The sequence below is a fragment of the Ciconia boyciana genome, chromosome 2 (genome assembly GCF_034638445.1).
Source record: "Ciconia boyciana chromosome 2, ASM3463844v1, whole genome shotgun sequence".
NCBI classification, from domain to species: Eukaryota; Metazoa; Chordata; class Aves; order Ciconiiformes; family Ciconiidae; genus Ciconia; species Ciconia boyciana.
In genome coordinates, this window is record NC_132935.1 from 125219647 (window position 1) to 125236900 (window position 17254).

A 17254-nucleotide genomic window follows, 5' to 3' on the forward strand; every position below is an offset into this window, starting at 1 on the left:
GAAAATTGTATTGCTTTCTGTGAGCCAGAAGGAAAACAAAAAGTTGTTCACAAAGGTCTGTAACAGCTTTATATATGGTAACTGATGGATTTGACTGAGGATCTCAGAAAGAGAAGGAGGATGAGCTGTGCCAGTGTCACCCCATTTTCTTTCACATCATCTGCAGCTGGTGCTGGGACTGGGGGGGCATTGTGAAAGGCTGAGGATGGAGGTGTACTTGGCTCGCCAGCAGCGTGAATCATGGCTTCAAAGCAACAAAGCAACCTGTTTCATGATTAAATTAGGGAAATGAAAGCACCCAAAGGAGTTCCTGTTTTATCCACGTGCACATGTGTGTGCGCATATCTGACGCACTCATGCACGTGACTAACCGCAGGGAAATACGAGTGAATTTGAGAGATGACCTGCACACATACATACTCATGTATGTATTGGCATGCAAAAACCACCTACTTCATATATTGCCATGGTACAGCATGTATACTCTGTTTTTAATGCTTGTTGGTTGGTTTCAGTCCTCAAATGAACTGACTCGGGCAAACCAAAACTAAAGATGCCAGGGTATTTCCCTGCCATAAGTGGCACTATGCAGTACTTACACTTTCATTAAGTCATCACACCAGTTTTCACTTGAAGAAACAGACAATGATGAAGGGATTTCTTTGTGAAAAACAAGGCTTTAGCCTTGTTTTAATGAAGAACCTATAGGGAAATCCCCATCCTTTTTAGATGGACCACCAGGTGAGCTGTAAGAGTAGTATCAAAAGCACCTCGATGTGTCAGGAAAGATCTCTGAATAACTTTCCCACAGATCCCCAGTGAAAAGCTGTCACTCTAGTTAACACAGTCTTGGCACAACTCGGCACGGAGTGCCTGAACCCTGCCCAGCAGTTAGCACTGCAATTCACAGCGAGGAGACGCCGACAGTTAAATGTGATTTTGCTTTTCCTGGGCTTCATTCCCACACCATGCACGTGAAGCCTCCTTGTCCGCACAAGAAATGCCCTCTCCTGCCTCACAGGGAGGGCAGCGCAGCACGGTTTGCATCCCGCCAGACGCACGAGAGCATTGGTGCCATAAAATCAAGCCCACCTTCCCTTCTTCAACAAACACCTACAGCAGCACCTCAGAGTAAGAGAAGCACATTGGCCTTTCCTAGGGAAACCATGCCTGCTTCCTGGGCTAAGCAGGGACTTTCCTTCTTGAGAATCTACATCAATGTTAGCAGTGTTAAATAACCTCTGGCAACCCTGACTTGCATGAATTTGTGGAGTCCTACCTTTGAATATGTGTTTTCTTCTCTACAGTATCCTGTATTTTATAATTTAAATGCATGCTCTCTAACAAAAAATATTTTAAAAAAACACCCAACACCTGCTGCCTGGTATTCTTTAATCAGAACTGCTCTATTCTCTGTTGCAAGAAACGGAGGTCAGTCCTTCTCAAGTTACCTTTTGTGTACTACTACAGTTTTTACCACACCTTCTTCTGGCATCTCATCCCCATGGTTGGGGTTGTTTGATGTCTTCTCCTATGGAAACAACTTCATATCCTTGATTACCTTATTGCCTTTCTCTACATCTTCTGTAGTTTGGAGACTACAAATCTACTTTTCTGGAGATGAGGAGAACCTGAACTGAATGCAATGTTCCAGATGTGGGTTCATCACAGGTTTTATTCAGTGGTTTATCATGCCGTTCCACCACACTGTTTGGCTGTCTATTTCCCTCCTACTAATTTCTGGTGTTTGTCATTGAAGAGCTTCCCACTGTGCCTCCAAGATGGTTTTTCCATTTGATTATAGCCAATTTAGAGAATATCCTTGTGTTCATAGCTAAGGATGTGCCATCTGCACTACTTTGCAATTATTCACACCAAATCCAACCTTCATTTTATCATCATCTGCTAACTTAGAAATGTGAGAACCTTCTGTATTTCTTCACAGCTAGCTGTAGGTTGGACTGCCCCCAATAACTGTTTATCATCCACAAATGTTACCAGTTCATTATTAACTCTGTTTTCCAGATCACTCATTCCAGAAATACATTGCACAGCATTGGTCCCATTCTAAGATCTTTGGGACACCTTCTCAGAAATTTCAGTAACCATTCTCCTTCAACAAAACAGACAATTTCTTCTTACTTCTGTTTCTTATCATTTAACAAGTAACTAATTCGTAGGATGATTTTTCCCCTTCTCACATGCTAGCCTAGTTTCTTTCAGAACATTTGCCCAATCTATCCACAGCGCTCCCTTAGTACCTGATTAGCTCTTGGCCCTTGCTAAGGTGAGATTCCTGTTTCTGATTTGCTTAGAAAAAAAATGTTCCCATTTGTTTTGGCCATACTATGGCTTTACATCTAACCCCACCAGAATTTACACCCTCTTCTATTTTCCTTCTTCAGATTTCACTCTTACAATTTAAAGACTATGTTTTTAACTTCTGAAATCTCATTTACTCTTGTTTAGGAATGCTAGCTTTTTTCCAGGCATGGGAGTAGAGGGACACCCTTTTTAAAATTGATTTAGATTCACTCTGAGACTCCACTGCACATCTAAACATGCTGTAAGACTCCATGATACCTTCAAGCATTTTAGCCTCCAGCTGCTCCTTTTACTTTCCCTTTTTTTGCTTGCTTCCTAATGCTTAGGAATTGCTCCTTTCAAACTGAAAAACACTGTGGTGGATTTTCTGTATGGCACCTCTTTGGTAAACCAGAATTCTCCTCTTTCCTCCCTGGGAAGACCAGAACCTGCACCACCACCACACTTTCTGTTCGTACTGAGCCCCTGAAAGTTATGGCAATTGCAGTGCAAAATCTTGTTATTGAAGACTTAAAAACATAATGTACATTAATGGTGAAGATATCTGTATCTAATTCTGTACAAAACTGAGAACAGAATAAAAGTATAAAGTATGAGCCTAAATACACACAGCCCAAATGCACCATCACAGATCTTACCCACAGAGCATAATAACACTAGAAAATAAGCAGAGAAAAATCAGCATTAGTTTTAAGAAAAAAAATAATGTTAAGAGAGTTATCCTTTACCCTTTAGAAACAAAAACTAGGAAGTTATTTAAAAAAATCAGGGTAGCAAAATGAATCACTTTTAACCTATTGAGCCCTAGCCCTACTTTTCCTGAAGCATCTTAATGAAAAAAAAAAAAAATTAAGAATCACTGTGCTATGCATTTCCCTCTTTATTTTCTGTCATATACTATCTCCTGTGAATATAGAAAAATCTATTTCCTTTTATCGTATTTATATACTAAGGTACCACAGCTAAAAATTTACCAATTTACTAATTTTTGAGCAAAACTGTTTTGGTAAAGAAAATAACTCCTTCAAGTATTATGCAATCAAAGTTTAAAAAGTTTGTGCCATTGACTTCAAAGGGCAGCACGTACGCTTTTCTACAGACAGTAGGTTTTGGACTGAAAGGTGTGTAGTAAACGTGATAAAAACAAGTGCTTTCCTATGCTAAAGGTTTTTATCTTTCTTTTCTGGTTTTTTTCAATGAAACAAAGAGAAGTAGCTCAAATATTTGAGTTGTCAGGAATACTAGCACTGTCAAGTCCACATAGCTGAGGAACAGTGATTTAATTCATTTTCCTCATCAGCTAAATTCAGCTTGACAAGTTTGCATCTATTGGTTGTCAGAGCATTGCCTTGATTCTCAGATTTTAAACAGAGTTTTCAGTACTGGCTTTAAAAGAAGACAGGAAAAGTTTTGTGAGGAGAGATGTTTGATATGGAATCAATTAAAGAAAATCAGTAGACCTGGAGAACTGCTATGAAACCATCCCTCCAGAGCCTTTCTACAGAGTACTGCTTAACTTGGTTTAAATTGGTTTTGGTCAGGATTTAAACACGTAGAGTCAGAAGCTCAGCTGGGGCAAAACTGTACCAGCTCCAGAACCAGTCTTATGGATCAAGTAATAAAGTGGAAAAACGGAAAAAACTAAAGATAAATTATTTATAGTTTTGTCAGTCAGTTTTGGGGAGAGGTGTTTTTTTTAAAAAAAGTACTGTTTGAAAGCAGATTTTAAAAACCTGCAAGTGTTTTTAAGTGTTTTAAGACTGTCCACATTTTTTTAAATGTTGCTATTTAAATAACTTTGTCCAGATTTTGTGGATAAATTCCTGCATTTAGTTGTGAATAGACAGCACTAGATTCTTGATTAAGTTAGTAATCCAGCTCAGTCCCTTCTTTTAGCTAGTCCCCCCTGCTTTTTCCAAAAGTAGCACACTAGCTGGGATCCAAAATATCGCTTGGGGAACACAGCAATAGAAACAAGACAAATTTTACCCTGAAGAAGATTTTAGAGAAATTACGAGAATTATATCAGGAATGAACTTGGCTCAGTCTACACAGAGGCACTGCACGTCCCGTTCAGTAGGGTTTGTTATATTGCCACTACAATATAACATTTTATCTGCTCTCTTCAGATTCACCTGTGTATTTAGCCCTGCTACTTTTGGCTCCTGCAGGAGTCCATGCAGAGCTTGGGGAGCTGGGGGTGGCACTTTGGCAATGCTGGAAAGTTTGGCAAGATAGAGCTTGAAAAAAGGAAGGTATAAAATGCAAACTAAGCAGGATGTGTAATCAACAGCCTCCTCTCCTCAGAAAATAAACTTTTTACTTGGGGGGGGGCGGGGGGGGGGGGGCAGAAATATCAGAGAGCAGATATTTTTTGGACAGACTGTGCCCTTTACAAATTTTAGCATTCTCTTATTATGCCAAAAACTGTTCCTCAAGATAAAACAATGCAAATAGCTAAGTCAGTCACAAGAACAGCTACCCAGGCAGGATTCAGCCCACAAAGACGTCATAAAAAGTTGACTCTATGAACATTTAAAAAAAATAAAGTCTTTTTTTCCCTGGTCTCTCACCTGCTTTTGAACAAATTTTAGATATTCTTTTAACAATGTTCTGAAAGAAATCAGATAAAATACGTGCAACAGATATAACAGATATAACAGATATAACAGATATAACAGATACGTGCAACAGAAATAACAGATCATCTAATGGGAGAGATGACTCTGGAGTTTTCTTAATTTTTTTAAGGCTGTCCTTTAACACTTGTTTTTGCAAAGCAGCATCTTACACATTTTTTAATCCACACTTCTGCAATCCATATTCCAATGTCAGTTAGATGGGATCTATAGGGACCCAGAGACAAATGGCATTTTATTATGGTAATAAAGGACAAGAGGAATACATTCTTGTGAATTCGTTCCCTTTGAAAGCTTTATCTATGAAAAGAGAAAACCATTATGTTTTTAAAGACAGCAGAGCTTTAAAATATCCATTTCATATTCAAGGCTGAGTTTAACTTCATAGGCTTTATATTTTCCTAAGCATTTATCCATAAAATCATACAAAAATATTTTCTAACACACAATAGAATATGCCCAGCCTATATATTCACTTACTTCATTCAGCTTTTTAAAAAAGGCTGCACCCTAAAAAATAAAGCCACTTTTAATTATGAACCAATATATGTATTAAAAAGACTAATTTTATTTAACTTTTGTTTTTTCTCCATCACTAGTGGTACTCTAGTTTGAACAGTACACTAAGTTTGCTCTTGCTTTCTTGCTGTCCTCCCCAGTGCTGGGGACACCTGCCTGAAGCTCATGGGAGGCATAAGTGGGTGTAAGGTGAAAACCCATCGCATTTGCCCACTTACCTCACTCTCTTCAATGTCCTGCAATGCAGCTCCTTCATGTTGGCTCCTCCCCAGTGCCACCGAAATGCCCTCCAGCTCTTACCCAAGCTTCGGTCCCTTACACCTGGAGTCAGGGCACTCTGCTCTCCCCACACTGCGCCCCTCTCCTGTCATGGCAAGCAGCCCCAAAAATGGGCTACCATTCACCAGCTCTTCACCTTGCATCCCAGGGAGAGAAGTGCCCTTCGGGGACCCTCCGCTCCCAGCCCTCTCACAGCCCACTTCATCATCACTCCTCTTTTCTACCTTGCAAGCACTCACCAAACCAAGTGTGCTCTGGCACTGGACAGGTTTCTGACCAATAAATTACTCTGTTTTACATGGTTCAAATTTAAGCTTTTATTTGGTTTTTAAATTAAAAAAATAAATTTCGTTATTAAATAGTGGAATGGGTCTAAACTAATGTTTACATATTAATTCACTTGCTTTAGGATACCACCAGAGAAATAATTAAAGTATACCACCCAGACAAAACTTCCTGTTAGAAAGCTCAACAGTGGTGTAATTCAGTTAAACAGAATAAAACCCCAAAAGTCTTAATGTTTACAATGAATGTTAGAAGTAAACCTCTGGTTTTAGTGTCATCCAAATCTAGTTTCCATCACAAAGGCAGTCATTGTATTCAGAATACTATACCACAGTGCTAATGTCATCGGCTTCGTCTGGTTTCTTTTGCCTGCTTGGCAGGGATTTCAAGTACTCAAGGTGCCTCCTTGCATCCTCCTGATTTTGCCGGACATAATAAACTACGTAGGAGATCACCATGGTGAACCAGCCAAACATGGTGACCAGCATGGCGTAATCGGTAGTCTTTTTAGGAAGGTTGCAGAGGTCAGCGTCGTTGGCAGCGTTGAGGAACGGTCTCCCCGCATGTTCATCCAGCACAGAAGTTTTGCAGATGACATTGTTGGCCGTCTCGTGGTTGGAGGCCATGCTCCTCAACACCTGCTGCAGCGTGCAGTCACAGTGCCAGGGATTGTTTGCAATTCTGGCTCTGGCCTTTAAGTTGTTGAAAGCGTTTTTGTGCACGCTTTGAATCCGGTTGTCGGACAAATCCAGAGTCTGCAAGGTTTCTGCCACCCCTTTAAAGGCATGTTCGTCTATAAACTCAATCCCATTTTTTGATAAATTGAGGACTCTCAGTTGGTGCAAGTCCTTAAAAATTTCATTGGGGATAGATGTTATCTGATTGGAGTCCAAATAAAGTAAGACTGTTTCTGGAGGGAGATCTCTGGGTATTTCCTTGAGGTTCGCATTGCTACAGCTGACATTCAGACCTCCGGAGTGAGAACAGAGGCAGCCTTTCGGGCACATACTGGCAGAATGAAAGCACAGTATCATGAGGACAAAACTTTGTAAGAGCAGACACATGGAGAGGGAACGAGTTAACCACAGGTCTACAAAATGCATGCTGGGGTGTCAGCATAATCACACGACCATTTCTCATTCAGCCAACAGTGGTAGGAAAGGGATCGGCAAAGCTGAAACGTGGCTTCATTTTCTTCTGTGGGATTAGTAAAAACTGACTAACATGTCAGCTTCCTCATGGTCAATACTCTTCTTAGAAGCACACCTACAGAGAGGAAGGAAAACAAGTTCCTTATACCATAAACTCCAATCCCAATTTTGTGTTCATTAAAAAAAAATAGCAATAAAATGGAGTCAACATGAAGTGCAACACTAAATAAATGATCTATTATCCTATCAGTGCACCAGAGGATTTATTTAGGTAACTCCTATTAGCATTAATCTGAGTTTAGTACGTAAATCCCCAGTACATTTTTAAGAGGACAGACTACACTTATTACAAATTGCACAGGTTTGGGCTTTAATACTTATTAGAGGAGGCACTGGTTTGGTTTTATCACAGACTTTTCTAAAACAGCTATAAAACTAAATTACATTTTCCCTTGCTAAAGCAGAAGATGCATTAATAGGAGCTAAGAGTTGGATCTCCAGCAACAGTAAGCTGGGGTAAGTGAGGAATTTGTGGTGGTTAATGTGAACTTATCTCAAAATAATTTGTACGATTTTAAGTCCAAATCAAAGTACTTCAGCAAGGAAGTATTTTTACTGTATCAAGAAAAAAAAATTAAGTAGACCAAATGCTACTGCAAGACACTACAAACATCCACCATCTCCTTGTTTTCCCCCCCTCCTTCTCTTCTGCTTTTGACCACTGGATTTCCTGTACCTCCCAGCATTTTGTGAGACACTGCTGTGAGACCCACAGAAATAACTTCTGCTTCCAGTTTTCTTGAAAATTTTCTTTTCATTTAACATAGAGAAAAAGAAAGAAATGTGAGAATTGCCAAAACCTCATACCCCCCCAACCAAATAAAATTCACACAAACCTACGTATGAGCAAAAAAAAAAAAAAAATCTTATTCATGGCATGTAATTTGCTAATAGAACATTTGGAAAATATTGTTTCTGCTTCTCCCCTCTCAAGTTGGCTTAAAAATAGTAAATATCCAGAAGCTTTTCCATTTTCTCCTTTAATTGGAGCACAAATACAGAAGTCTGAAATGCTGACCTATAAGGTTTCAAAGACAAGCTCATTTATTTTTTTCCTCTATTACAGTAAACTATGAATTTTCTAACCACAACAGGTCCATTTGTTTTCATGTACATGCCCTCTGTCTTTGTAGCAGCTTGGATATTTGCAGCCTTCAGGTTGTATTTACATATAAATGATTTTTTTTTCCCCCAAACCCACAGTGTAGTCCACTGAACAACAAAATCCCTGCAAGGAGGATATCTGTGATTTTACACGAAAAAGAAGAAATTGCATTGCAATCATTTTTGCCTGCAGAACTCACATACTAACTGCAGTTTCTGTCACATCACAGTAATATGGGTCATGCAGTATTTAAAACCTATAGCTCAAGTTTTATTTAACCCTTTTGCTGAGCCTTAGTACGTCAGCAACCCCACAGAAAAAAAACCAAAACATCTTAATAACATGTATATATGTGTGATTACTCCATTGCTATAGCTCGGGAATGGCAAACGGTCAGCACACTCTCACTGCAACTACTGCAAAGAGTAGTAGTGTATCACCACTGCTCTTCAACTTATCTACCGATTGAGAGAGATGGCCCAGGAACCTAAACAGAAAGTTTACACTTGGACTCCATCACACGGAAATCTTCTACTCTAAAATTAAAAAGAAACGAAATTGTTAGCAATGAGAAATTGTGAAGTTAACCCTGGAAATATGAACCATTAAGAAGGGAAGTAAGCAGAGCATGAAAAGCTCCCTATGAGAAAATGGAGGTGAGGCAGCACCTCCTCAATCAACAGAGAGTCCTGCAGGACCGCTCTGGAAGAAACAGGGTTTACGTGAAAGAAGCCCGTTGCACTGGGTGCATCCTTGCCATTTCTCCCTGCGGCTCTTTGGTCACTGCAGTGCTTGGTCTTCAGATCAGGCAGCAATCTGCTACAGAAGGAGACAAGTTACAGAAGTTTTTTCCCAGCCTGCCCAAAAGTGCTAAGTATTTGCTAAAATGTGCAACCCATTTGAAGGCCAAGCTGGAGCTGGCAGCTGCTCCCCCTGGCAGCTCTGAGCTGGCAATCTGCTCCTCCCTCCCGCAGCCCTGGGTGCTGCTGCAAAACAGCCACCTATTTTCTTTTCCCTTCATGTTTACGTGTCTCACTACTGTGCTGCACCAAAAGAGTAGATGAGTGGTCCAGCTCACCATCACAGAATAAGCATCTCACCACTGCCGACTTGTATACAGTGGCTTACCAACGATACTGGAGTCCGACCACAGGAATAGACCAGGGTGAAAGAGCAAAGAGCTGAACTGGATGCTTAATTTTGTAGAAGCATAAAATTCACACTGTTCTCACCAGACTGTGATGATTAAACATCATATTCGCTTCATTACAGGCTAAAAAAAACCCTGCCAACCTGGAATTACACCATGGATCCTGCTGAGTCCTCCACAGCACAGCTATGCCACCAAAGATCATGCATCAAAGAGGCCTCACGCACCAAAGACAATGTGGAACATCTTCATCCCACTGAAGACAAACGAAGCTCTTTTTCTTTAATGTATTTAGAGTGGAATGTGTTTAGAGTGGAAGAAGTAGGCTCATTACCGACTAAGCAGGAAAGTGTTTAATGAAGCAATGCCTCTTTGAAAGAGATAACTAAGTAAATGGATAAAGAGGGAGAAAAACGCACGATGATGTAAGTTGTTAGAAAGAGAAAATACAAGTTTAAACCTATAATTAACAATCCAGTCAACAAAACTTAGCTGAGCAAGAATCAAGCTCAGCAAATTCTCAGTGAATTAACTGGAAGCAACCCAACAGGACTGAGCATCAGTCAGGGGAAACGGAGCTTTGTTTACTTCCATAATCAGAATATCTGATCCAAGAGATATCTGAGGTTTGGGTTTCACCAACAAACTTACAGCAAGTACTTTCTTGACTCACAGGCATCCTAGTGACTGCAACAAGGAAAAAAGAGAACTAGGATCCGCATATTTGTGATGCCAAAAGGAAGATTTTTGGCTTCTTGAGCATCTATCTAATTTTCCCTGCTTGGGACACAACAAATGAAGAAGGTAACAAAGTTGGAATAAAGATCAGAGATGTACACCGGACAGAGAAAGGGACAGAAGACACAGAATTAAAACAAATACATGAATTGTAAATCTGCAAATAAAAAACCTGAAAAATAAATTAAAAAGTAATTGAAGGCACAGGGAAATGACAGCAATAGTACAAGCACAGGTAACAGCGTGCTATAAAAAGACATTTTGTGTACATTTCTAAAATACAAATACAAACATAGAAAACCTAACGTACAAGTCAAATCTTGCAGGGCAATAAAACCACAGAGGGAAGATCACACAAAATAATTCTTTACAGTCTTGCAATTTAAACTGGTTTTCAAGCTTTCCTCTTCTCATGCTCCCCCAAGAACATTCACTCAGTACAAGCATCCAACAGTGCAGGAAAATGTACAAATCCTGAACTCCTCAAGGAAAGCACATTTGCTTTTAATACACAGTGAGACTTCTACTGAGCTTCAGGTGTCAGGTACTTGCAGATGCTTGCCTTTCCAGCAAGCACAGTGCAGAGACTGTATCTTAGCACCTGAATGCAATATTACTAAATTAGGTATTTGATTAATAACTCCTCCCCACAAGAAATGAGTGATGTAAAGAGGCATTAGTGCCTCCAACTACCCACCTGGAAAAAAGAGCCTGCAGACTTAGCCAAGTCACACAGAAAGTCCACGACAAGACTATTTTCAATCTTAACTTACGCTATTGTGTCCTCAGAGCAAGATACAGGAGTATAGGAAATCGTATAGCCATCACACAGAACAGCATAAAAGTGACACTGTGAAACAGACTGAGAGTTTTTGTTGTTTAGGATAATGCTAAGATAACAAAAGATGCATAAAAAAAGAATCAATCATATACACAGTTAAAGATGTCTGATTTAACAGACTTAACAGAAGAGAAGGGCAACGGGAAATAAAAGTGGTTTCTACTATGGTATAGAGACTTTCAGAGTCCACCTGGCAGCTCTTCAGTCATTACCCTTCAGTCATTACATTAGTTTGTCACTGGCCCTCCACATTGCCTCTACCCCCATAAAAAAGTCAGAGTGGAGCAGCTTCCAGTCCCTTGCACTTGGAGGCCAGTCACTGCCAAGGACTCAAAAGCAGAGACCAAAATCAGCCTTAAGAGGTATCCTGCCTCTAGTATTTCAAGCACAGACACATTCAACTGTCCAGATCACCTTGCATCTCCACCAAGATGAAGTTAGCAGAGCCCCTTGTTGATGACGCCCTTCCTGGAAATTTTCATCTTCCGAATGAGAGAGAGAGAGAGACTCACTCCCTGCTTGTTCATCAGATGCCTTCTCCATACATTGTGTATCTAGATTTCAGTAGGGTGCTTCAAAGATTACTGTCTAGCACTACAAAAATTACCTGTGACACCCAAGTATCTTTGTTCAAGTTGCTCCAATATCACAATGCTTTTACTTCGAATTTTGCCTGAATTCACAGACATTTTCAGGTGAATTCCTAAACATTTATGTTGAGGAGGGATCAAAAATGTCACCCTTTTCCTGATGGTTATTCATCAAGCAAGATCTCACATGATAAAGACCAGACCATGACCTGATGTATTTAATATAAATGTCTCGATGGGATGATTTTTGCCCCAAATCACAGCAATGAGGGCCACAAATAAAGTCTGTAGAACAATATCACACAGGTCCATGCCAGCCTAAGACCCCCAGACACACACAGCATCCTCACTTGTCTTGCTTGTGGTCAAACACTGATGGGAAGAATCTGCAGCAGCTCTCTGCAGTCAGTACCACACTGGCCTTCGCTGGATCACAGATCATAAGGACTTTTCAGTGATACGAGACAGGAGAGAATTTTTAGGTTTTGTTGTTGTTGTCATTCACGAGCAAGCAGAAATAGGAAAATAAAGAACGATATGATCCTAAAAACCATTTTGGTTCCCTAAGCCAACCACCACAGGCACTGGGCAGAAAGTGCTCTTCTAGCTATAACAACTGGATAAATATTGCTGGTGTTTTGGAAGATGCTCTTTCTTTGGGATGTGATGTCATGGGATGCTGAGAAAAAAGACAGAAGGTGCTATGGCATCAAGCTGCAGCTGAAGCACGGTCTCCTTCTGAGCACAGGAGGCATGCTTCCTTCCATCATGTCCCTGTCTCTACCCACTGTGCAGTGTTCCCTCTCTTTTCCCACTCCAGAGGCTGATGGGCTGATCACAGATATCTGATAGATAACTGATCAGGCCAGTCAGCTGCATCTTCCCCCTTGGAGCCCAACCCCAAGAACTGGAGAGTGCAGCACTGTCAATGGGCAGAGTACAGTCCCAGCTATACAAGAAATTTTTACCCCCCTGGTTAGGTTCAGAGATTGCATGGGACTACAAAGCCATGGCACAAAATGAGTTAAAAAAAAACCAAAAGGTAAAAGTATGCAAGGTGCCCAGCAGATGAAGAGGGACTGCAGTGGTGGCCCAAAAGCATAAGTGATGTTAAGGGCAACTGCAGTAGCACTGGGATCCTGGGGGAAGCAGTGAGGGTACAGGAGCAAGGCAAGCTTGTGGAGTCAAGTCTGGGGGCAAGTACAAAAGTGAAAGCATAGCTGTCAGCCACCTACAGATTTTTATGTGGCTTCTAGGGTCAGAAAGTCTGGCTACAAAGGGTTTTCACTGCTGATCTCTTATGCCAAGTGGTATTCCCATCTCATGCATGATCATCTGTGCAGATTCCATAAGCTAAATTATGTCTTCACTGGCATTCGAGCAACTACACCATCCTCTTGTCATCTGCAAAGAGAGCTGCATGGCACACGTCTCACTGTGAAGGAAATTCAGTGATATCAACTCCATTTTTCCTACCAATAATGTAACGTACTAGAATAATGTCTCTTCTTGTCTTCAAAGCTGGATCCCCTGATGAAAAAGATTGCATCCATTACTCCAGCAATGTCAAAGGGGTCACAGCTAACTAGAGATGCTTGGCATCTGCACGCACAGTTTGTATTTGTGGTTACTGAAGGTGCCATGATTAGAGAGGAATTTCTTGCTTACGTGTAGCTTACGTGCTCAAACGAGCAAGCAAGAATAGGAAGAGGTGAAAAGAAGAAGTCAACAGATCAACCACAGGGGATGGCCTGTTGGCCACGTCATGATTGCACTCAATCTGTCTCGTCTGTCACTTTTCAACCTCCAGAAAAACTGGAAAAAATTATGTACAACCCAGCTTCCCAAGAATGTGGATCGTAGGGTCTGGTCGTAATTCACCTGCCCAGCCATACCATGCTTCTGGTGATGTACAGCTGGAAAACTTAAATTCCCCTGCTACTAACTTTAGGTACCTGGAGAAGCCCTCATTTGAAAACAGATCCCAAATGGCATGGCAATGCTCCACACTCCTTGGGATCACAGAGTCCACCACAAACATCACTGTTTTTTCAGTTAATACCAAAGGTGTCCCCCTGTGAGCAACTGGGATCTCCACACTCCAGATGGACTGCACATGTCCTCCTCACGTACAACCCATACAACTCGCATACAAATCTATAAACTGCTCATATTCATGTTCATGTGTGCAGCTCTACTGTCTTCAAATGAAATGCTCAGCTTCAGCTGTGCACCCAATAAGCCTTCAAGAGATCCCTAAAAAAACAGCTCGACTTTTCAAGCCCAGTCTAAGTAAACTCCTAACCTTCAGAGTAACATCCTTCTTGTGTGCAAACAGCGGAAGTTTGATATGGAATTAGAAAAGCCCAGGAAATAAAAGACTCCTACGGGGCTCTTTTTTTAGACATCCTTTAGAGCAAACTTGCACTTTGAATAAAAATTAAATTTTGTAACTAAAAATCCATTAAAAGGGAACACTGTAAAAACATCATTGTTTTATCAGCCTTCCAGAGAATTACTGAGATGTTTTATAGTTTTGAAAGACCTGACATTACTATAACTTTTTTTTTCCCTCTTTAAGACATTGACTATGTTGGTATATACAAAAGACGCGCACTGATAAATCTAGTCTCCTATTCTCTATTAAAATAGGTCTTGCTCTATGAATACTGAATAGTGTGCCATATTGAATACTTTTGTTTTAAATCAGGTTTAGCAAATTACCCAACGAAATAGAAAATATTCCTCTTTTTAATGGATTGTTTTCCTTGAACTCTTCTTCCTGTAATGCCAATCTGTTTGTTACAGCACACACACAGACCTGCCTTACTCTCCACATCCATAAAGAGCTATATTTTATCTCTTTGTACTTTTTTTTTGCCATTAATATGGTCATAAAATGCCATACTCTATTACCTTGTAATTAGTATTGACAAGACAGCCATAAGCTGGAGACTAAAGGCTAAAATTCACAGGTGATTAGCCCACCCAAACAGTCCAGTTTGCTAAAGTACTGAGGACAGGACAATTTTACCTGAACCAAAGAAACAGATTTGCCACCACTACTCCCAAGTAACTGCAGATGGCATATTTACGAAGAATCAAAACAGGGAAGATATCCGTGGGAAGAACTATTTCCATACATCCTATCCTTAATCAATCTTATACTACCGGTTAGTACAGACCATCCAGTAAGCTACACGTTGGGTTGTCCAGTACATCTGTGTGCCATGTTTGTGAGCAGCTGAGCCTCTGGGGGCCCACAGAGTCTGTGCACATGGGGGAAAAACCTCCATGAAATCCTCCGTGGCTCCTCCAACACCTGCGGGCTGAATCTGACCACAACTGTTTAAAAACACAAGACGACTGATGTAAAAATGCTGAGCCTCCTTCTTCTACATCTTACTCTAAATCTATTCCAGGATTTAGACAATGGCTCCAAAGTGACAATATCAAAATAACAGTAATTTAAAAAAAAAAAGAAAAGAAAAGAAAAAAAAAGGTATTTTTTGTTCACTTCCCTATGGACATACGATAAAACTACACCACAGCAACGTGACTGACTGAGTCAGTACCAAGCTGGAACATGAGGATACCTGCAAGCTGGAGCTGAGCGGGAGCAGCAGGACCCAAAGGAGAACACAACAGCCGCTTCTGATCTCTATGCTGTCTGCCACGCTACAGAACAACAAACTTCATGGGTACCAAGTGAATTCCTCCACACAAATATAATCCTTTAAAAAAATGTTGCCTGTGTACTGTCAGCGGGGAAGACACCATGACATGCCGCAGCTAAGGGCAACCTCAGTAGCTGCACAGGCAGACACTGAGTTGGGCAACTCGACTCTCTCTGTGGCTCCGGGACACCATCAGGAAATTCCATTTAGCAGATGAAACAAGAATCTGGTCTCGAGTCTCGGGACCCAGGGTGCTGGCAACCTCTGTCTTTCATGCATCCCTCCCTGGCACTCTTCAAATGCAGTGCGGCTGCCTGGCTGCTTCACAGCATAGCCACCTTGAAGGTAGGCAGTTAAAACGCTAGGAAGCACCAAACCAGAGAGATGCCAAGAGCTGCTTGCAAGGTGCCAGGTGATTTAAATTCCCAGATGAAAGTCTCCAGCAGTGGAAGACTTTCAGGATCTCAGAACATGGCAAGATGAAATCCTAAAGCAGTCAGAAGAGAAATTAATAGAAGCCAACATCAAATGAGGTGGGAAAAAAGGGGTGCAAAAGATCACTGATTCAATGAATAATTGAAATGTCATGATTAATCAGTGTGAGACTGAACTCCAATTACATAATGGATTCATTATCTAATGAAACACCAAATGTACTCAAACTATAATATTCTCCCCTAAGACAGGACTCAGAATGCCAGTTGACATTTTGTTCCCAATAAACCTTCCAGTATAGACATCCGTCTAACAGCTGCTCATGACAAACCACTTCCAGTTGCAGAAGCGAACTGTGTAGGGAAAAGTTTACAGATCTTAAGCTACAAATACCCCCTCTTAACAGTCGCGGAGTAATAAAATGGTTGAGGAGAGCCAAATGAACATTTTAAGCTATAATTACTTTCTGATTGTGAGATCACTGAATGTATCACTCCTTATAACAGATCAACAGCTTACCTAATTATACTGCGTGGGCAAATGAATCAGCACTTTAAGACTGATGGGTTGGGTTCATGTTAAAAAATGTATTTGACTTTTCTCCGTTTTCATTGCAAGTCAGGAATTATTTTATAACTCTCGGCTGATAAATAATTGTGTGAAGCTTAGCAGATATAATAACAGATCAATTACAGAAAAATATTACCAATTATCTCCTATCTTTCCTACAATGCTTTGCTCTTGGAAGTCTTCTGAGGCAACACGTTTCTTGGAAGGAAATTTAATATGCTTGATGGAAATTAAAGGAACAGCTGTCAGGGATGCTCTTAGACCTCCTTCTTTCAAGCCCTAACAAAGATCGAATATGGGGTTTTTCTTCCACTGTCATCATCACTTGCTTTTTAGAAGATGTTCAGTGCTGCCTACTTTTCCCAGTTATGTCCTGCATCCTCTTCATATGACTTAGACTACAAAAGGCTCCCATCCCTTCCCTGAGCAATATACCCTGCTGGGAAATACAAACAACATTTCGTATGCGTATCTATGCCATCTGAAAAAGCAAACAAAACATTACATACACTTACACTGCACAGGTAGTGGCAACATGAAGTAAGTTAAAAATGAAATGCATAAGATATGATAAATACCATCATCTCCCGAACATCATTTATCACTGTATTTGCAAGAAATTGGCTTGACAATCTATAGAAGAATGAACAAAGGCTTAAGATATACTCAGCAAACATATCTGCAAAATGGATTTTTTACCACTATATAAGAACATGAAGATCCATCCTACAGATGCCAAAGGGAAATGCTCCACCACAAATGACTGTCTGTAAAGAGTTCTCCAAAACCGTATAATTTGTTTCTAGATTAATTATTAGTGTGCAGTAGAGTCAAAAGCATTTTTAGAGTTTGGGATTATACGCTACTGAGTTTCGGTCACATTTTCTATG

The 17254-nt window shown here is 40.5% G+C and overlaps 1 protein-coding gene across 1 annotated transcript in view; it reads right to left on the reverse strand.

Annotated features, from left to right (window-relative positions):
- Positions 1-6065: 6065 nt before the first annotated feature.
- The window catches only part of LRRC3B (leucine rich repeat containing 3B), a 47246-nt gene continuing 36057 nt past the window's right edge, over positions 6066-17254 (reverse strand). The window contains exon 2 of the mRNA XM_072851444.1: positions 6066-7313. Within this exon, the coding sequence (XP_072707545.1) occupies positions 6371-7150 (780 nt within the window). The 5' untranslated portion in view covers positions 7151-7313 and the 3' untranslated portion in view covers positions 6066-6370. The remainder of the gene's footprint in view (positions 7314-17254) is intronic.